The sequence below is a fragment of the Centropristis striata genome, chromosome 14 (genome assembly GCF_030273125.1).
Source record: "Centropristis striata isolate RG_2023a ecotype Rhode Island chromosome 14, C.striata_1.0, whole genome shotgun sequence".
NCBI lineage: Eukaryota > Metazoa > Chordata > Actinopteri > Perciformes > Serranidae > Centropristis > Centropristis striata.
Window position 1 is genome coordinate 25,493,058 of NC_081530.1, and position 22,815 is coordinate 25,515,872.

The following is a 22,815-nucleotide window of genomic DNA, read 5'->3' on the forward strand; positions in this document are numbered from 1 at the left end:
CCTGACATTAAGCCCCACATCTATATGGATTGATCATTAGTTGCTGCATTTATCAATTCTTTACAAAAATATTTTAACAAGCGACTGAGAACTGAGCATTAGATGAACGTTTTTGATAACAAAATTACTATTTACAGATCACAGCTACCAAATGAGGTTTTTCATTCCTCAGTAGTGTTAATTTATACTGATAATACTAATAAAAAAGTACATCATCTGGACCATACTGGTTTGATCTGAGCACTTGGCTCAACCCTATAGAATACATCAAATTTTAATGTTAAATGCTAGAAATCAAAGTACTACATTTCTATCTAGATTTTGTTTGAGGTCACTCCCAAACAGCCACTTCACCTGAATGTGATGGGTCCTCATTTCTTAGCTGTAACGTGGGTACCTTCTCAGATCACTGTGGGGAGGACAATTGTGGAAGACTGAGCCGATGACAGCTTCTCATATGCATAAATATATTACATTGTAAAAAATATATATGTACAGAGGGCAAACAAACACATTGAGCACAGCACACTTGATTTTAATGTTTTAATTCCACTTACATGAAAGCACATAACCAAATAACGTACTCCGAGTGTAACTTGCAAATCCTGAACCCCACGTCCCATATTTTTAAAAATCAAGATACTGTAATTAGAGGAAACTGGCACTACTTTGTGACTACTTAATGGTCAGCTTTCTACCAAGTTACTTTAATAATCAGTTTATATTTAGCATGGTTTTAGTTTGTCTTTTTCCATAACGCCATTCCAAGGAAGGTAAATGTTACTGTAAACCACCTGGTTCAAGCTAAATCCTAAGCAAAAACTGCCAGTTTCAAAGCACGGCTAACCCTCACACCATACTACTGAGAACCACATACATTCCAGGAGTCAAATCAAGAGTCAAAGGGAATAAAATACACACAAAAAAAAAAGAAATTACCAAAACACCTGAATAGAAAAGAGTAGAAAGCCACATATAAGCATATGGCAAAAGTATCCTCTGCACTGCTGAAAAGATAAAATATCAAAAAATTACAGTATCGAGCCATTGTGTCAAGTTGTTCACTTTATCTTCGGCTGTCTATACCTTGTCATGCGTTATGGAAAATTGCAGGAAATCATAGTCTACACATTTCACTGAGAGTGAAAAGATGTCAGTAAAATGGAATGTAATCCTCTCAACAAATACAGTTTTCGCAAGTGGCCATTCATACAGAAAACCTTTCCTACGCCCGAATGCACATAGAACCCACTGAGCCATGACACATGTACCATCCATAAAAACACTACCTGCTACACTGGACACTGACATGGCATGATGGATACGAACAATATGGTAGTAGATCTTTACCAAAGTGTATGCTGCCATCTATATGATCATTGCTATTGTCAGGTGAGATCTAAAATTTGGTGAATTCAGACCACTGTGACCAGTTCTTTTTTTTTAAGTTTTTTTTTTAGTTTTTTTGTACAGTTTACGTGATTTTTGTAAACCCAAGTGTCACAAAGATTGTAAATGTTGAGTTCAAGTAAAAACATACAAATTATCAAAGTTACAGTTAGAGGTTTTTTTTGTTTCCTGCAACAGCAGCAGTTTGCTACAGTGAATAAGGTTAAAGAACGTGGGGCTGATTTGGATCTAAAGGAGGGATTTCATCTGGACTAAACCATTGACAATAAAAATAAAAAAATAAACATCCACTGGTTGACACAATGAGTAATGGTCAAAAGAAACAAACAAAAAAACAGATCTAATCCATTCTCTTCTCTGTGGAGGTGCTCACACAATTAATACACACACTTCAATGTATCTGCACACACATACTGTACTTTCCACATTGTGAGTAGAGTGTAAACATACATATCTGTGCATGTATGTGCACACACAACCACACACACACAACTAAGGCTGGTGAGAGGTAAAAAATGTGTGTTTTTCTTGTTTTTTTGAAGTTCAGTTCTTCTCCGCTACCTGCTCCTGCTCCGCCTGCGGTGGCGGCTGCTCCGTCTCCTCTGGGTCTTGGTCTGCCCCCTGGGATTCTGATGTCCACAGCTGCAATAAAGTAAAGGATACTAGAATTAGTGTGTGCTAAAAAAATGTTTCATCTGAAATATTTAGTGGAGTCTGATGAGAAATGGGGTTGGGTGATGTCAACCGAATCGGCATATCACATTTCAAATCGTAAAGAACAGAGAATTCAACAATTTCCTAATCCTTTTTCGACATGTATTCCATTGAAAAATGTACAAAGACAATATATTTAATGTTCAAAAAAAGTTGGGATGTTGTGTAAATGTGTTTGTTTACAAAAACAAACATGAGCTTGGACTCAAGGTTGTATGTTGGAAATTCGTTTTTTTAAGATTTTTTTTTGGCCATTTTCAAGGCTTTATTGATAGTGAGAAACAGAGTGAAAGGGGGAGACAGAGGGGGAAGACATGCGGGAAAGGGCTCCGAGTCGGATTCGAACCCGGGCCGCCCGCTCACGAGGCGCTCTACCAGGTGTGCCACCGGGGCGCCCCGGAAGTTAGTTTTAAGTGATTTTAAGCCCATTCACGGCCCACCCTCACATACTAATCTGGTCTTTTATGCTACCTTTCAATCATGATCTGCTGGTCCGATCAGTTTAATATTTACCTGCCCAACATATTATGAAAAATGTATGAGTTTATCACCTGACCCAAACTTTATGGAATATAGTGGCAGAATTGTCTCGAATGAAGACTGAGACAGAGCGCTTTTAAATCACAATGTCAACCATCAGCTATGGATGATGGCATCATCCATCAGCCCAAGCCCTAATGAGTAATGTGACACTCAACCAAACCAGTACAGAGACAAGGGAGAGCAGAAAGTGAAAGTATAAGACACAGCTGACATGCAGGTAGACGAAGATGAGACACTCACTGTCAGATTGTCACGGAGCAGCTGCATGATCAAGGTGCTGTCTTTGTAGGAGTCACTGCTGAGGGAGTCCAGCATGGAGATGGCCTCATCAAATGCCTGGAGGAGACAGAGAAGGCCATTAGCGCCTCAAATAACACAGTGTGCATGATTCCAAAAGAGATGATGAGAAATGGAAAGGCATAAACTTAAAAGACAATAGAAAAAAAATCCAGCAAAAAGCAAAGATGAAAGTGAACATTTCTGCTCTGTGTGATGACATTTTTATGGCGAAATACAATATCTAGTTTCTCAACCGGAAGAGCTTTTTCATATTTGGAAGAACCCCCCGTTTTTTTTGTGTCTGTGGTGTAAAGCCTGATTTCCACCGGGCGCGTTACTGCAGCGTAACGTCAGCGTCGCGTATGACGTTGCAAATAGGTAACACTCTAATCAATGAGAGCATTTCCACCGGGCGCGTAGCGTAACGTTACTGCAGCGTCTTGTCAACGTCTCTACGCGAGCATTAGGTAGGACTTCTATTTCTCCGCGAGAAGCTGCCAAATCGCGTGAATCTCAACAGAGCAGATCGCACCAGACAGGAAGTCTGACTCAGAATCAGCGTAAAACACTTCCGCCCCTTTCAAAATAAAACACAATACGCAGTTCATGCAGCCTAAAACTACTTCACATCAACATTATGTTATGACCGGGGCACCAGATCGGCAATCAATCAATCAAAGGGTCTCAGAGGATCGGCGACACGGACGACAAGAGACTGATTGTTGAAGTGGAACATCATACAATCATTTATGACATAACATATTGTTTTTATAAGGATAGATGGTCAGATCAACATATCTTTCACCTCAGAGAAGCAAAGTAAGTTGGTTTTTGTTGTTGTTGTTTACTTTATACACACAGTTTATCCATAGACTGTATAAATAGAGTTTAAAGTTTATCGCGGGATCTTGCGGTCTCCCGTATGGTCAGGATTATCGCGTGATCTCGTTATCTCGCGTGTATACGGCCGGCTCGCTAAGCTGACGTGCTGCTGCAGTAACGCGCCCGGTGTGAATTGACAGACGCAGCAAAAACGCTGTGGAGACGTGCTGCTGCTGTAACGCGTCCGGTGGAAATCCCCAGTAAGAATTACGACAATCGTCGTTCCAGGGTTTGTACAGTTTAAAATAAAGCACTATCAAGTACCTTAACAAAAAAATTCCGGACTTTCGAAGCCTTTAAAACCACATCTACTACCTACTAATGTAGGTCAATAATGACAACTATAACTTGTGGCATCGCAAAGTAAGTAATGTTTCCATTGCTGAGCACTTTGTTGTACATATTTTCATCTTTGTTGTTAAATTCTGTAAAATTGACTCCACCATAAAATGAATAAATTCGTGATTCCTGCTTTTTGCTGTTTTACAGGTGTTTTTATTCTTCAGTTAAGGATATCATGATGTATTGTCGATGATTGTTTGCTATGCATCAAGTATCGCTGTATTGTAAAACCACAATTATTAGAGCTGTTAAAAATGATCAATTACTAGATGCATCATGATTCTCAAAAGATGATGAATCGATGCAGAGAAGTCAATATTCTAAAATTTAGGTCGAGTCCCCACAGCGTAATACGCTTTTTCGTGTACATGTGACCACACTTCCCTATACTGTACATCCAAGACAATAATAAAATAAAGCTATGGTCTAGTGTTTAGACCCCGCTACAGTGTGACATCACACGCATTTTACATTGTGTCTGAACAGCATGTGAGCAAGTCTATTTTGTTTGCCCTGCAATGGCAGTTAGGGCTGTGACGATAACTGCTTCACTGTAACACTGCAGTCATGTGACGCAACAGTGGTGATGAAGTCATCACTGTTCTCAGAGCAATTTTTCTGTTGGGTCAATCTGCTGTTATTCCAGTTTGCAATTCGATTGATTCGAATCAAGCTTTCACACTCTACTTCACAATGGCAGCTGTTTTGTTTATTTGGACAGTTTTATTTTGCATATTTAATGGTCTGCCTCAAAGGATTGTCATGACGGCACACGGTGGAATCCAGTGTGAGCCACAGCTCAGTGCTAAAAGAAATTGTGGAGATCATAGACCGTGTATAATACAGTCTGGATACACTGGAGACAGGCCTTGCAATGTTAGAGTACCCAAGATACAAAAGAGTCTGTTGTTGAGTTTGTACAGTGGGCGGTGACAGCAGAGGCATTATCCGTTAACAGCAAAACTGCCAGGATATGTTGCTTTTCACCGTGGTGAGGGAAAAAAAATCCACATTGGCACAGCCCTAGGGCCAGTTGCCCTGTAATATGAAGTCTGGACGCCCCAACTAGATCTCAGCCGACATGAGTCTTTCAGAGACTGTAGCAGACTTCTAAAGCTAGATCATGCAGAGAAATAAAATTTTTTTTATATTTTTGATTGATCAAGACATTGATAATGGTTTCACAATGATATTATATTCACTTTGTTGTAGGTAACATATCAGTTGGTATTGTCTCGTGGTTACTCTGATGTCAATCCCGACTTCTAATTATGCAGAGGGATGTCATCAACCCTTTCAAGTGTTTTTGTAGTTTTCAGACACAGAACTGCCCGGTTTAGAAAAAAAAAGGCTTTGCATGTTTTATGTCATCCAATCAGCCTTTATAGAGACCACCATTCAAACAGTTTAGATCGGCTGATGAAAATTAGTAACTGATCAAACAGAGCAACCTTACAAATGGAAATAGGACCATAAAGAAACAGAAGTAAAATGTGAGAAGAGTGTTGGTTCTCACCGATTTGGCCAATTGGCAGGCTTGCTCAGGTGAGTTGCGGATCTCGTAGTAGAAGACAGAGAAGTTAAGAGCAAGGCCCAGACGGATGGGATGTGTAGGCGGCATTTCTTTGTTGCTGATTTCGAGGGCCTGCTGGTATGCGTCTTGTGACTCTCCTATGGTTTCTGCACACAAGAGACCAATGAGGCTTTTTTAATGCACTGAAAAACAGAGTGTAAACAATGACTTAAAGAAATGTTCTACCCTTGTCAACTAAAAGAAGTTATTGGATAGACTGATGTTTTTTTTATAGGACAGAAACTATTAACTATAGAAACTCCCTACAGTTTAAGTCTATTATATAAACAAGAAAGGGTCCAACTAAAGAAATACTCAATCACTGTCACTTAGAGAAAAATAATATACGTGAGGGGCTCTTTGTTACAGTAGTAACAAACACAGTGAAGACAGTGAAGCATGGTGGTGCGGCATCATGATATGGGCATGTTTCTCCTACTATGGTGTTGGGCCTATTTATCTCATAACAGGGATCATGGATCAGTTTGCATATGTCAAAATACTTGAAGAGGTCATGTTGCCTTATGCTGAAGAGGACATGCCCTTGAAATGGGTGTTTCAACAAGACAATGACCCCACAACACTAGTAGAAACACTAGTAAACCAGCAAAATCTTGGTTCCAAACCAACATTGATGTTATGGAGTGGCCAGCCCAATTCCCGGAACTTAATCCAATTGAGAACTTGTGGGGTGACATTAAAAATGCTGTTTCTGAAGCAAAACCAAGAAATGTAAATTGTGAATGTTGTTAAAGAATCTTGGAGTGGAATAACAGCTTAAAGGTACCACAAGTTGGTTGACTCCATGCCACACAGATGTGAAGCAGTTATAAAAAACTGTGGTCATACAACTAAATATTAGTTTAGTGATTCACTGGACTGCTAAATCTTAAAGCTAAAGTTTTACAAAATAGTTGTGTTTATAAAGTCAACGCAGACACTGCTATATTTTTGAACACACCCCTTTCAACTAATAGCCCAATTGTTGGTTTTCTGAGAATCTACTGCACCTACTGGTACCTTGTTTGCCATGTAGCAATAAAAAAATATACTAAAAACCTGGATTAATCTGGTTAGTCACATTGGACTGCTATGATATTGAACACTACTGTATGTGTTGAGAACATCTGCATACAGGATTTTCTCTTTTTTTTGGATTGGAAAACCATCATTTCAATTATTTATTCATGAATAAATTAATTTTAGAGGATGTACTTATTGACTGGTTTGTTTTTGTTTTGTCCTTTTTGATTTGAACAATTTTATAATGGATTCATATTTTGTATTTTTTTATAATTCCCCTATTTATTGTGAATTCAAGAATCAAATAATTAAATAATAATGTCTTTGCAATGATTGCATTTTTAAACTTGGCATTGGTCTTTTTTAACTGCTGCTTTTAGCATTTTATTTTGTATCATCTACGTTTTAATTTGGTTGGTATGACAATTTTAAAAAAAAACAACTTGAAATAGATTTGTATATAATAATTATTAAACAAATTTATTTTTGACTTATTTTACATTCCTGAGTAAATAAATTCCTTTATTACCATTTCCATAACTGTATGAATCACAACTTAATCTAAAATTGAGAAGGGAAAAAAAACAAACAAAAAAAAAAAACGATGAAACTCTTAATATGCCTTGTGGCAAACCAACACCCTGGCGCTGCTACTGTTGCCATGACAACCCAGCAGCAGTCCTCGCCTGTATTTCAGCTGACAGTTGTAGGTCAAGGATGGGGAGGGTGTCAGTATTCTGGCCACAAACCACACCTGAAACACGTCCGGTCTCCTCATCTTAAAGGACTTTTAAGGGCCATTAATCAACGCGCATTACACTGCCACAAAAACAAAAGGTCTGGATCATGTGCAGTGTTTTCAGCAGTAGGTGGCACCATTTAAATTTGTGTTGTTGCATGAACCCTCAGCATAACCTCTCTGTGCTGTGTGATGCAGGACAGGTGGATGCTGAGGCTAATAGTGACCCTCTAAACTGACTGTAGCTGTGTTGATTTAAAGAGAAAGTAATAAGTTAAAGTGTTGCATTACAGAACAACTGTCTGTGGGAAGAAACGGAAAACGCTTCTTCATCTTTTTGTTTTTTCTGGCAGAGTGGAAACAGCTAATCAGTCATGGGAGTTTAGCGTTCACTACAGCAGAACTCATTTGGAAAAAGCTTCTCCATCTCCCGTTTAACTCATTCTCTTTTGAAAAAGACAAATACCACCTTCAAGGTTTTTGTCACGCAAATCTTCAAAATGTGCAAAGCAATGTGTTGATGAAAATACTGTTAGGGGACAGCAAAGGTGTGCTTCACTTACTTTCCTTTTTGTCTCCACTGGCAACCTCAGCCAGGTAGCGGTAGTAGTCTCCCTTCATCTTCAGGTAGAAGACTTTGCTGTCAGGTGGCGTAGCCCCTGGAATCAGGTGAGTACTGAGCAGTTCCTGCAAGTGTTGAAATGTTTGGAACTCAACAAAATACTTCACTACCAGTCAGTCAATACATAAGTAAACCAAAAAGAAATTGAAATCTGGCTGCCAACATGTGGGCAATGGTGTGCAGAGCAACAGAACCAGTTTGCTTTGCCTTGTAATTAACAGAGGGTGTATCCTAGTGCTCTTTTGAAGTACTTACGTGGCTTTTTATTTTATTAGAAAGGTTAGTGTTAAGAAATAAATAGAATACGCCACATTAAACAGAACAAGTTAATCTACAGGCAGTTCAATCTTTTTTTGTCAGTCAAGCAGACAGACTGAATTGAGTCATAGAAACCTATTATAAATGATGCACTTCACCAGCTGAACTTTTTGTATTAGTCTCCATAGTCCAACTTAAATGATTGCAATTGTGTCGACAACTGTAAAGAGATCTTTAACAATGAAACATGTACAAAAAAAACTTTTGCTGGAGCTGCCGAACCTAAAAGTAAATTATTGTGAAACGGAGTAAAGTGCCATACAGTGTCATTATATGTGAGAGAAGGCGGACATCTCTACAGCCAATATCTCCATTACATCTATATTGATAATTAGCCCTACAGGTAAGAGTATCTTGTCTTCCAAAACCCCAAGTACTATAGAGTACAGTACACTTTACACTTCCTCCTTTAGATCCCAACTATACTGACACAGGCACCACAGCCAACCAATAGGTAGTGTTATGAAAATGAAACGATCCCTCACTGACTGTCCGTTCAAGGTCCTCTTATGATTGCGTTGATTCATGATTCAGCCAATACTTTTCTGTTATCAGCCATGGCCAAAATAAACACTACTGCTAATAAGTACGTTGTAGAAATCACAGTTTAAAAAAGGAAGGGAAAAAAGCCATCATCTGGATTAATAATATAATAGCTAGGTTTATTTCCTCACTTTCTCAAAGAGCTACATCTGGATGACTGCCAGTACATAACTATAATAGATCTTTTAAAATTTAATTTAAATAATTGGACCAAAAGTATGTCAAAATACAACTACATCATGATGCAGATGTACAATAAGTCTGAAACCATGCTTTACCAGGTCTGTTGCAAGGCCACAAGCAAACAACTTTTAAAATGCAATGCAGTTTGATTCTGTGTTGTGTGGCCCAGTACACAGGCACATGAGTATTAAATTTACTTGTGCCTGCATATCCAGGAAAGCAATTACAATGTCAAACACAGACCCTAGAAATGATTTGCAAAAATATACCTTTCATAGTTTAAAGAAAATCTCACCAGCAAATACCAAAAAGAGTAACTGACTTTGTTTGCATTTTGGGCTGTTTTAATTTATGATGCCAATCTCTAGAGAAAGTGCTTTATGGGAGAAATTAGCTGCAGTATCCCTTTAGCCACCGAGTCTAATTGGCTGCAAAACTGAGTGCCTGCAACTTATCCAGCTCTATTAACAGATCCACATCCTGGCCAGGAGAAAAGCACTGCAGCTAAGGACTGAATGCATTTATCCACATGATGCATGCAGAGAACAAAAATATGTTAACAAAAAGATATAAAATGAAAACTTCTAAATGGTTTAAGATGGAATTACTTCTTGGTTTCACTAAATATTGAATCAAGTGGCAACCTCTAGTGCTGGAAAGTGAAGCAAATACGGGTGTCATACGAGTGCCAAAAAATGCAATTCCTCAACTGGCCACTAGAGGCTGGCTCCATAAGCATGTCATTCCCCTCTTACAAAAAAATGGTTTTGATCCCTATATCAAACATTCATATTCATGACAACTGTAAGTTGAGTTATTTTCTATATAACTACCTATTTAAATTATACCAAGTTATGCAAAATTAAGGCGTGTGAGTGACAGGTGGCTGGCCTCACAGGCTGCTTGCCGTTCACTCCTAATCCACCTCTTTTTTTTTTCCAGATTACTAGGTAGCTAGAAGGAGTCAGCCGATGGCGATAGCCAGGGCCACTCACTATGTCCATGATGGAAATACATGCTCTTCTAACTAGTTTTTACTGTTGATTTCAATGCAGCAGCATTTGAGCTTTTGTTAACAAAGTGGAGTACCTCTTTTGAACACTTGCTTCTCCCCTTTTCACCCTCCCTCTGCCAACTCTTTCAGTTCTCATGATAAAACAGCTTCCGCCTCTATGACACCTTTCGCGTCTCTGCATCCATCATCCATCCATCCACCTCAATTCAAGTTTTACCTATCCACCCTCTTCATTATCTCTGCTTCTTACCAATACTTGCTGGCAGATTTCATTCAGCTCAGTCTCAATCTTCTCTTTGTACTCTTTAGCAAATGCGGCCTTCTTGGGATCGTCAGACTTGTCTTCCATGCTGGACAGCACTCTCCAGGAGGACCTCCTCGCCCCGACCACATTCTTGTAGGCAACTGAAAGCAGGTTGCGCTCCTCGTTGCTAAGCTCACTGCCCTGCTCTGTGACAGCCTTCATGGCTGCCGCCATGTCCTCATAGCGCTCAGCCTGCTCGGCCAGTTTGGCTTTCTGTACATGCTCTTCCTTGTCTGTCATGGCTCCGGTGTGGGCTGAGGAAGGAAGGACAGGGGGGGGGGGGGGGTCGGACAAAACAAAAGGGGACAGGAGACGGATTAGGAAGGCATAGGAGAGAGTGTTGGGGGAGGGCAGGAACAAGGAGAGAAAAGGGAGCAACATAGTGGGGAAAGGGGGAGGGATTTGATCATTTAACTTGAATGAAGGAGCACTCTAGTGCATGTAAACACTTTGTCAGTCCTGTGTAGCCTGATTTCTCAGGGAAACCTGGTTTGTAGTATTCATGTAAATGTACAGACGTATGCATTTAGAAAAACAATCAGTTGACAGGGAGGAAATACTTTTACTACTCTCTAGTTAGAGAATATGACATTGAAAATCCAAAAAACAAAGCATTTGGTTAAAATATAACTTGCATTACATTAAGCATCACAATAATTCCCACCATAGTTCAAATTGTAATTCAGTCTCTCACAATGATTGGAATTTTTTTTACTAGTATGGGCGTCTTGGGCGTGTTCAGATCAGCTTCTTTTTAAAGCAGTTTTTGGATTTCAACCAGCTTGACTCATCTGTACTCAGTCTCGCACAAACTTGATTCACACTGGTGACTAAAAGGCTTGGCACCAAAGTCACAAGAGAATGTGGTTGTACGTCAGGGATGTGAACAGTCACCAAATTCGCAATTTGCTGTGACTTTAGATTTTAAGGTCACAATTTTATTCGTTTTTTTATTTAAAAACTCTTTCCCCTTGCACTGACTACTGTCCTGTCATCATGTGAATATCAAGTCAGGATTTGTTAAAACAAGGACATCAACAACCCCCCTATGTACAGAGGTTTTACTTCAGGAGAAGATCGATTAATTTTAAAATAAATATTTGCAAAGTAGTTTGATTACCAAAGACTTTGAACAAAGTTTGGTCAATGAAGGGCCACTATACTGAAATTAGAAAGCACTTTTTGTATTTCATAAACCATCCTTTTCATTATTTAAAGACGTTTTCTTTACAAAAGCCACATATCCACCTGATTAATCTGTAGATTACTTCTGGATTCATAGTTTGGGCTGTGAAGGTAAAATGCAATACAATACATGTGTGTTTATTTTCTTTACCACGTAAAGGATGATGTACAAAATTGTATTTCTTGATAATGATATATCTCAGCATATAGCATGTTCTGTGGTAATTGAATAAATAAAATGCTCGATATGAAATAACCACATGGTAAATCATATCTTTGTATACTCTATGAAAGACAAAAAGCGGCTTTATAGTTTGCTTCAACTTCTCTCTGCTGTGCAGGAATGAGAGCGTAAAGTGTTGCCATAAAACAGTTTGTCCACTAGTTTTATGACACTTAAAATAAACAAATAATATATACAATAAACATATTTATATTGTTTTGACAATATTCATTGTCACTGAATCCAGCCCTAATAGAAAAGAGAACAATATCCATCACAATATCATGAAAAAGATATCAGACCTATATGTAGGGCCCAATTGATAAAGGATTTTGAGGCCAATGTTGATTTTGGATCGGAAAAGTTCACCAATTACCAATATGGGAGCCGATATAATGAATTTTTGAACTGAAATTTAAAAAAAATGACCATTCAATGTGGCTATTGCACCAAAGTGACCATGTACCTGTGATCTGAAGAATGTTCAAAGAAATTACTTTCTAAAAGAATATTTAACAATACAACACATGATTATACATTATACATGCAATGCATGACATTGTTAACTACAACACCATATAAGTAGTCCCACACCCGACTGCCTGTTCACTGTCACTTTTCAGCTATATTTAGCTGATTGTGGAAAGAAAGAGGGTTAATCGCATATTGGACAACATAAACGTCAATACTGAGAGATACCAATATAAGAGGCCAGTATCATCAGACCATTAGAAAGGCCATGCTCCACCCAAAACTTCTGTGAACCATCATGTGTGATTCACAAAAGTAGTTTGTATTATTAAGCTTGCATTTAGCATTTCTGCTTGATGAATGAAAAAAGATTCAACTTAAAGCTTTTCAAAGCAATACACTTTCGGTCAATCGATTACTTAATTGTCAGATGTTACATAATTAACAATAACAATAAGTTATTGGCCTTAAACGAGGTTAAACACAGGACACAAATACTATAATTAAAAGGCAGTCTTATAATAATTCAGGTCAAACATATTGTATTGAGACCCCAGATGATACCTAATTCACAACCAATTTTTCATGAGTAAGACATTTTACAATTCCCATGATTCCTCTCAGGAGAGCTGCAGGGTTGTTGCTGTGTACAAACAATAAACTAATATTGCAGATTGCTTACCAGCTGCCTCGTAGAAACGCAGAAACACCAAAGACACCAGCACTTCAAAAAATCTCACGATCAGTGAGTCAGATTTGCCTACACGCAGACACCTGCACCCTGCTGAGGAATGTCGGCCACCCAGTTTCACGTCACACACACACACACACACAGGCGTGCACACGCGCGCACACACACACACCTGCCCACCGAGCTTGTACTGTGTGTGGCAAGGATACAAACCTCGAAAAGCAGCTTTCCTGTATGATATGATGTAATATTATTAATGTGCAAGGTGAAAATGGTGGATGGAGAGATAAGCCGTCATAATGGTGTCACAGAGTCAGATGAACTGGAATGAAAGGAGGCGAGCTTAGTTCAGTCCACAGTAAACGCCCTTTTTCGCTTCCCGGAAAACAACCCAGAGCTTTAGGGTGTGGGAGCATTAAACATTCATTTCAGCTTGCTTCATTCACTAAAAGCCAATGTGGAATATAAGAGAAAGCTGCCCTCCTAAACGCAGCGAGGTAAAAGAAAAAGATGGGTTAAAGAGCTTCCCATTCAGAGAGCGCCGAACAATGACTGAGCAGCGGCGCATCACTCGCTTCCTCCTCACAGCGCCAGCAGCCAACGGCTCTAGCGCGGTTAAAATAACGAGCCACGGAAGCTCACGGTGCAAATGCAACGATTTCCCGTCGAAAATACCGCCAATGATCGGTAGTAAAAATAAAATGTGTACTGACCTGTGAGTGTCGTTGAGATGATGTGGTCTGATTCCCGGCCGCACAGCTGATGATCTCTCCCGCTCATCCACGGGGTTTCCCTCCAACCAGAGACAAAGCAGCAGGGTCGCACCGGGGCTGGTGACGTCAGACTCCGGTTGCTAGGGCGACCGAATTCAGAGGCAAATTTTTTAAAGCCGTGGAAACATCAGCCAGTGAACGGGATTTATTTGTTTTTCTTAACACATAAAACACTTAACATATGAAAAATAACTAACATATTTTGGTCATAAGTCAAACATAGGGCAGTTTCATGCCCCCTCAGTAGTTCAGTCACCATCCCTGTTTATCTAGTTCAGGGATGGGCAACATAAATGCTAGAGGGGGCCACAATTTTCATGGACACTACCACTTATAGCATTGGTTCTCAACCTTGGGGTCGGGACCCCAATTGGGGTCGCGAGATGATTTCTGGGGGTCGCCAAATAATTTTGGAAGTCAGCTCTGTCTCCACTGTGTTAAAGTGTTCATGTGTTAATGTGTCTTAGTCTTTTTGGTCAATTTGTGTCTTTTTTTGTAATTTTGTGTCTTTTTTTGGTAATTGTGTGTCTTTTTTTGTGATTTTGTGTCTTTTTTTTGTGATTTTGTGTCTTTTTTTTTGTGATTTTGTGACTTTTTTGTTGATTTTGTGTCTTTTTTGATCATTTGGTGGTCAATTTGCGTCTTTTTTTGGTCATTTTGTTTCCTTTTTTTGGTTGTTTTGTGTCTTTTTTGATCATTTTGTTTCTTTTTTTGGTCATTTTGTGTTTTTTTTTTGGTCATTTTGTGTCTTTTTTGGGTGATCTGAACTGTGCGTGTGAGATTGTGTTCAGTGAGCGGGGGCCGCGGACAACATGCATGTTAAATTGGGGGTCGCGACTCAAAAAGGTTGAGAACTACTGACTTATAGGACCATGCACTTAACCAGATATGATGAAACTGCAACTTTAAATATGTTTACAGTGCAGTAACATAACACATTTCATGCTCAAGTGCATGTATAACATTATAAATAGGAATACAAAAGGTTTAAAGCAAATAAAAAAATAATCACTTACTGTGATTTTTTTTCAGTGCAAGAACAGCAGACCAACATTAATTGCAATAATTAATTTTGTGCATTTTTACACTGCACTTTTAAGATTTCATCCTCAAATGAATGTAGTACTGAAGGCCACTTCAAGTGAGGGTGTGGGCAGTATGCGGCCCCCAGGACTCCAGTTGCCCATCCCTGTTTATCTAGTTGTACTGGTCTTACAAATAAACACTATACCCTGCTTTCACTTCCATTACTCCCTCAATCACACATTAAGCCCATCCCTTCACTTGTTTTACAGGGAAAAAAATTGTTAAGTCTGTATATTTTTTAGATTTTGTATGTATTTTTTGTGTCTGTAATTGTGTCCGTACAATTTTAAAATGTTCATCATTTCAACACAAGTACAGTTCAACTTAGAGATTCATAAAATTACATTTGTTTAAAATTATATTTCTCTCATGTCTGTTCTAGATAAGAACCAAGAGGTACTACACGTAATAGAGTCAGTTGAGATTATTTTACATAACAAAAAAATGTACGTAACATGTTCAAATGATATCTCCTCTCCTATTATTATAGAAACAAATCTGATAAATCTGCAACATAATTTATAATTTATTTTTATACATTAATTTATTTATACATAATTATATTATTTATATCCTATATATTATAGCATGACTAATATATCAGTTGACCGTTTTTATTGGCATAATGATAGCCTATCTAACTGCATCTGCGTATATCTCCATGTGTCCAATATATGCAGCTTTGAAAACTTTTTCTTACACATTTGATGCAGAAAAAAATACCTGCCGTGATTTAGAAATGGTGTTATATAGCTTTCTTAATTTTTTTTAAATTATTCATCCTAGATTTGATGATGATCAGCAATTGACTGATACTAGATATTCATTATGTTAATTTTTTTAATATATTCTTTATTTTCTGTTATAATTTCTAGATTTGTTTGGCAATGTACTACAATGCATGCAGAATATTTTTTTGGAGTTCTGACTGATTGTATTTTTCAGAACCCTGGGTTGTTTTTCCTGAAAAGAAAAAATAGATTTTTTTAAAAAGGAGAAAAAAAGTAGATAAACAGGAAGGTAAACCAGGCACCTGGAGAAGTGGAACTATCAAAAAGCCTAAAGTGATGGAAACATGTTTTCTTTTTAAAGTAAAAAAAACCCCCACAGTGTTCCTTATCGTCAGTACAGTGAGTGCTCTCTTGCTTCGGTTGTTTTCATCTCTTCAAACTGAAATACGTGTCTGAAAATAGATGATCTATCGCCGGTGGGAGTCTAATTAATTCCTTCACCTAATTAATCCAGCTAATTCATTTTGTGCAAGTGCTCCTCTTTTGCCTGTCAGTCCATCTGTGCTTGAATCAAAACAGAAAGGCCTTAACGCACAAAAGGACATCCAGCAGACGCGAGTGTTTTTTGTATGAATGAACATGTTTGTTTTTTAACTCACAAGTTTACAGATGGAAAGAAGGAGGTGGATTGTGTTTGAGGAGACAGAGGAACAATGTGGGCTATGACTCATTTAGTCGAGCTGCTCAAACCACCAAAAAAAATAAATAAACAGGCAGCATTGCACTGAGTATATTTTTCTGTTTTCCTGAATACTCAAAATAAAAAGGTAAACAAGATGTTTTTTCTTTTCAGGCTCAGTTGTGACAAAGATGAGTCATTTGTGGCCCTTTTTAAAAACAGTGAATATAAGGTAATCTTGTAACACCAGTAAATGCAATGCTGTGGTTATTTCTTTGTCTGTATGGAAAGACAATACATCTTCCACATCTGGAAAAGTTGTCTATGAGTAAATGTGTACAATGTGTTGAAATAAGTATTATATGCATTTTAAATCTGACATCAGGCGTGGTGGCTGAGAACTGATGCATCTGTCACAGCAGGAAAAAGGGACTACTGGAAATTAATGCTTTTTGTGAAAGAAAAAGGGTAAAAAAAAAAACTTTATCTTGAGCTGTTTGAGTGACTTATGTTTTTATCAATTAGACAGTGCTGCAGTTGACTCATTTTCCTGTTGTAACAGCTTGGCTCAAGCAAGGCTTTTTTAACAGTTGGTATCAGGTTCAACATCAGATACATTTGTTTTTTTTAAATTTGAATAACCGTTTCGACCACTGGTGTTCTTGTTTTTGTCGAACATGTAACCCTTTTCAACTGAAACAGTACTCTGCAAGATACTTTTATTTTTTCTTGTCTGCTGACAATTACTCTAAATCCTCCTTTCAGCGACAACAATAAGGCTCTTGATTGAATAAATCTCAGATATAATCTGGATTATTTTAAACAAAATCCTGATAATTTTGCATATTTTAGTGGTCTTTTTTCTTATAGGGCAACATGTCATGATTCCTTTTTTCAGTTAATTCTGTTATTTGCAATTTACTGATAACTTCACTTTTGTTTTAAGCACATTTCTCTGAATGGATAAAAACAAATAATTATTTATTTCCTCAACATCTGAATGTTATGCGTTATGTTTATTAGATGCTAATAAAAGTTAAAGAAACAACTTTTGCTTTTAAAACGGAGTAATAAGGTTGCATCCTAAATAAACAAATTTGTCATTTGAAGAAAAGAAACACTTCAAAGAGACACGCAAATATACAACAAAGTAAAATTTAATAAAATGCTATAATACATCATTGGAGCATTCATTCATTTTCCAAGCGTACACAGGTTGCTGATGCGCTCCCGTAAAATTTTATTAGCTAACAATCCATGGAGCAGCTTGGAAATGGCTAGCAAAATTTCACATTTTTGTGACTCAACATGAAACGATGATTAGCTGGATTAAAGACAGCAGTAGCACATGGCAGACAGCGCTGTGGTGGCATTTCTTATCCAACTGATAAGAAAACAAATAACAGCCCCATTTTGATTTAATCTCAAAGATAAATTCAAAGCACAAATAAAATAGACGAGGTCACGTTTGTCATTGCCATTTGTAATTAAAATCATAATTATCCCACCCAAGCCAAACCCACGTATTGTTTATGTGTTTACCTTATGTGTTGTATTTGCGATAAAGGATTAATCTGATAATGTATGTCCTAACCTATGTGCACAAGACATCAGGGCAGTGCGCCACACTTGGATTGTTCCTGGGTCGTTCAGGTCTTCAGTGGCCTTGAAATTAAAACCGGCATTTAAATTTAGCCCTGCATGTATTTTAACACAAGAGAAAAAAAGAGGGCTTGATGGGAAGAAGCATTGTGTTAAAGGCAACCGGGCCTGTTAAAGCCTAAATGAAGATAACTGCTTCATGTTGGTTACATCAAATCATCCATTGCTGTCAGACTGAGACAAGTGCAGAGTTTGGGCTGGACCTTGAAGGAAATCGGGTTTGGTATTCAGGTGGACCGTTTATGCCTCCACTCCCTCCAACTCGGGGGGCAGAGGGGATTTCGGGTGCTTGCTCTCGAAGTGTTGTTTGAAGGTTTTTGGATCGGGCATCTGGGACTGCAGGAAGGGACAACACATTCAACAAATATTGTGTTACTTTTTGTACGGAAGTAGCAGAGGTCATTGTATTTTCTAAAAATAAAGCTTCTCAGTGATCAAAGGACATTATACAAACCTAAAAAGACACCAAACCAGAGAAAGGCCTGTCACAATATCTATGTTATTAACTTAAGGTCAACAAAAATTATTGAGAACATATTTACATATAGTACAATGTTGCGTGTTGATTTTTAACCAACATGATATATGAAAAACATCAGGGTTTCCTGACCATTATAAGATTTGGGTGCAGTGCCCAAGGATTTTTTCACATCATCGAAGTGGAATGAACAGAAAATAAACATGCTGAGACACGATTTGCTGTCTTTTCTAGTCGCGCTGCTTCAGCCCTATCGTCCGATGTCTTTGTTTTATTTTATTTATGGAGGATTTTTCTTTTTTTGCATTGCAATTCCAATGTTTGAATATTGTTAAAAATTAAACGTTTATTGTTTATTGTTTTTTGAGAAGGTTTACTTGCATTATTGTGGTCAACATAGTCTTAAAATGTCAATTTAAAAAGTGTAATTATTGATTTCAATTATTTCTGGGGCAATACATCACCCAACAAAATGCAGTTATCGTGGCAGGCTTAAACAGAGACTTAAACCGATCAATCTGGCAATGGTCTAAATCAGCATGTTCAGTCTCATATATACAATTTTTTGCCAGTCAAATGGTTTCACATCGTGCAGAGACACCACAGATAGTTACCACATTCACAAAGATGAACATACATTATACAGTTACATTTTCCATGAAAGAAAAGTTTTGATTTAAATGTTTGTGGATGCTTTCAATTATAGTTCTGAGAAAGAAAAAAATCTGAATCAGCCAATAAAATTGCAATCAGTGCATCTCTAGACCAAACGGCAGCAGAATTAGTGTCGACTTCTAGAATGAGTTCAGGCTTCCCACTCACCCTGCACACAGCGCAGGTGAACACAAGCGCTGCCTTGGCTGCGGTCTTCTGATCGTGACTCTTGGACTTCTTCATCTCCGCCTGTTTCTTGGCGTTTTTTTGCTGCGACTGAGCTTTCTGATGCCCACGTGCCATTCTGGCGAAGCCTAAAGAGGGGAAAGCAACAACGAAGGACTAAATGTTTATTGATAAACATCAGTGTTATTGCTGGTAGACATCTACCATTAACAAGTCAGTTAGTAAAAGTCTGTTAATAGTTTTTTTTCCCTGCCTACAGAGAAAGCTTGCATAATACCATGCTTACTGTGATAGCCAAGGTATAGTATGGGTGACAGACCATCACAATAGTTTATGAGACAGGCAGCTCTCTCAATATTTTCCATAAGTTATCTGCAGGGCCAGTGCAAGTTCTTACTTATAGGCAGCTGAAAGTTTAGTGCAAGCAATGGTCTGCCAGGGTCAGGCAAACTAAACAAGATAAAGCTTCAGTTTTATCTGAACTGAAACGCAGGCACTGCTGGTGAAACACAGGCGGGGCTATAAAACTTTAACGTACACAAGACTTCAAGTAGAGAGGAACAATGTGGATTTTGTTCGAGCCAATAACAGATTATTATCTCATTCGCAATGACGATTGATAAGGTGGATATTTTTTTCTTTTTGCATTATAAAATCAAGTTCACAACACGTAGTTTATGCACGGCTAAGAGTAAGAAATATGTAGATTCCTGCCTTCTATGAAACCTTGAGGAACATGCATTTGTATTTTTAAATTGCATTATCTTCCTATGAAAGTGTGGAAAAACACAGTTTCTTTGAACAGAACCGGGTTTGGCAGGTTGTGCTACAGACTTGCAATTGGTATTTGAGAGAGAGAGAGAGAGAGAGAGAGAGAGAGAGAGAGAGAGAGAGAGAGAGAGAGAGAGAGAGGTATCAGGGACAGAAACAAGTTTTCTCTTGTCCTCACAGCCAATTAAATATGGATTTTTACAGTGCAGATGGATATACCAGTTCCTCCAGTACAGCACGTATTCCCCGTAGGTCACTTTCACCAAGATCTTTCCTTGATAAAGTTTAGGTGGACAGAGGTAACTGTATGTGGGCAGGGTGTCTATGTCCATGAATTACTACAATAATGTCCCCTAAGTAAGCAGACTACTAGTGTGGCTATTAAAGGGCCCCTGGCCAAGATTTTGGCACAATGACTTATTATCAAGCATTAATGCAACACCCACATTGAGGCCTGTAACGAATTATAAACTTTAATGGTGGAAACTCCCATATTACCACCGTCTAGTAAAGATGGTGACGGTCTGTGAGCTTCCAGATGTTGTCCACTTTGCCCCTTTGCTCATTCAGTGTAACTTCTATAAATAGTGTTCCGTTTGTCAGCAATGATAACTAGCTTTGGTTAGCTTATGAAAAACCTGGTATACCTGCTAAAACACTCGGTATGTTAACTTGTGTGAACAACATGTAGCTAGCTGGTTTAAAAACTAGTTTTACTGGTGTTTACAGCCTAAAGAAGAGTAGTAATTAGAAACTTCAGTGATTTCAATCTGGTCCTACAAGGTGAGAATACAAACAAGATTAGCAAGTTAACGCTAACCGTTAGCCACTGTTTGTGTCTGGGATTTAATAACCCCCACCGACTTGTTTACTGATTGGACGAAGTCTTTCTGTTAGGTTCATTGAGGCAAACGCATGAGCTGAACACCTGGCTATTTTTTTGTCATCGAGGTGCCACCACTTGGTGTTTCTTCTGCACTAAACGCGATGTTGGCTCGAGAAATAACGTGGGTTAGCTTAGCCTTCGTGCTAGCCTTAGCTCACTCCGGCTATCGCGTTAGCTAGCCGGCTAGCCTTCATTTCCTTTAACCTGTGGGTAACGTTAACCGGGAAAAGTATTAGCTATAACTTAAACCTTTAACATAAAAATAAAACCCACCCGTTCTTACCTGTTAAAACTTTCAGTTCGTGTCGTTTGAGAGGACGCTCACACTAGTGTGACAGCTGCTCTGTTCACAGACAGCTGAAGGCTACTGCTGCGTTCAAAGACACTCGTTTAATTCGGTTTTAATATAAAATACACCGTTTCACAAGATAAAAGAAAACGTTCTTATTTTATCCATGGTTACCAAGTTAAAACTTAATAAAAGTTAAGTATGTTACGAGCAGCAGAACACTGTGATTTTAGGAATGGTAACTGAAAATAACTTATCAATATTATTGTTGTGAATATTCGCGGGAGAGGTGATGTAATCTAGTTGTTTTTTTTGGCACACTATTTGAATTCACAGGTTTACTACGGTACTTTGAAGTACACTTAATTTAAGTATACCTAGTATATTTCCATGTGCACTTTTTTAATGTACTAAAAGTGTGTTATTTTCATTATAGGCACCTCATAGTACTCTTAAGATGTATTATTAGTCCCACTAAAGATGTATGGAAATTCACTTGACTGTATTTTTTTAGATTAAATTATTAAAATACTAAAATACTAAAATACTTTAAAATACACGTAAATAAACTTAAGTTTATCTTTTCCTACTAATGCTGCACTTTTTTGTAAAATCAACAATAGCCCTCATTTAAGAATCACTTGTACAAACAGATTTGCTCTTAAGTGGACTGTACAAATTAATTAGGAGAACCAACTCTCCTCCGGTTTAAAAAAAAACAAAAAACTTATAAAGTAAGTGAAAGTTAGGATAAGAGCACGAAAATGTTCTTGCATGATGTTCAATCTCTCTTTTTTTGTAATGTAATCTGTCCACACTTGTACCAATGGAGGTTATGAATAAAATAAAATAAAATAAATTAAAATATGTGAATACCTACGACACAAACAATTAAATGATAAATTGTCTTTCACTTCCTAATTTATGACAGAAGCATGATGAATAAAGCAGTGGATTAAAATACAAGATCATTAATTAAAAAACAACATTAATAAAAAACAACAACTATATTTTGAAGAAAACCTGATCTCCACTTTCTTCTTCTTTCTCCTAATTCCAGTTTATGCAGTTAGGTACTAACTGACTCCTACACATGGGGGCGACATTGCCAACGTCCTGCACATAGATGTAACAACAATGTTCTATATATGTGGTCCTGTGCCTGGATCATGGGGACTACATCAGTCAGCTGTAGATGTTAGATCCAACCAGCGAAGGTTACAAGAAGAGTGAGATTGGTTAAGGTTAGGCTAGCATCTCCTGGTGTGTAGTGTGGGATTTATTAGCTGTGTCACCAGCATCGAGTGTGAACATGTTCTGGACCACAAGGCTGAAGCTGAATCATCATCATAAGATTTACTTTACGCACTGTTGTCCCAGTAAGATCTGTCCTGTCTGGCTGTTTAGCATTTATCAGAATCTATTTTTAATCACGGTTACACAAATGCTGCTGCAGTGTGCTTACACAGACCATGCTGTGGTTCACAGGACTGCATCTGATACTTATCTCTTCTATCTGTGACTTTGGTTTTGGGAACAGTGGAGCCGTTCACGTCCGCT

The 22,815-nt window shown here is 38.1% G+C and overlaps 2 protein-coding genes across 3 annotated transcripts; both read right to left on the reverse strand.

Moving 5' to 3' along the window:
* Positions 1-529: 529 nt before the first annotated feature.
* On the reverse strand, positions 530-13,860 carry LOC131984604 (14-3-3-like protein). Of its 2 annotated transcripts, none has more exons than XM_059349484.1 (6): positions 13,774-13,860; positions 10,437-10,744; positions 8,069-8,192; positions 5,687-5,850; positions 2,908-3,003; positions 530-2,052 (listed from the first exon to the last, which is right to left on the reverse strand). In XM_059349484.1, exons 1-6 carry the CDS (start codon positions 13,838-13,840, stop codon positions 1,954-1,956), a joined length of 858 nt encoding a protein of 285 aa, XP_059205467.1. In that variant the 5' UTR covers positions 13,841-13,860; the 3' UTR covers positions 530-1,953. The 2 variants fall into 2 exon arrangements, with proteins under 2 accessions (XP_059205467.1, XP_059205468.1); XM_059349485.1 differs by lacking the exon at positions 13,774-13,860 and adding an exon at positions 13,274-13,763.
* Positions 13,861-17,468: 3,608 nt separating this feature from the next.
* On the reverse strand, positions 17,469-21,395 carry znf706 (zinc finger protein 706). The gene is made up of 3 exons (XM_059349922.1): positions 21,250-21,395; positions 19,292-19,437; positions 17,469-18,327 (listed from the first exon to the last, which is right to left on the reverse strand). Exons 2-3 carry the CDS (start codon positions 19,424-19,426, stop codon positions 18,232-18,234), a joined length of 231 nt encoding a protein of 76 aa, XP_059205905.1. The 5' UTR covers positions 19,427-19,437; positions 21,250-21,395; the 3' UTR covers positions 17,469-18,231.
* Between the last annotated feature and the right edge of the window lie 1,420 nt (positions 21,396-22,815).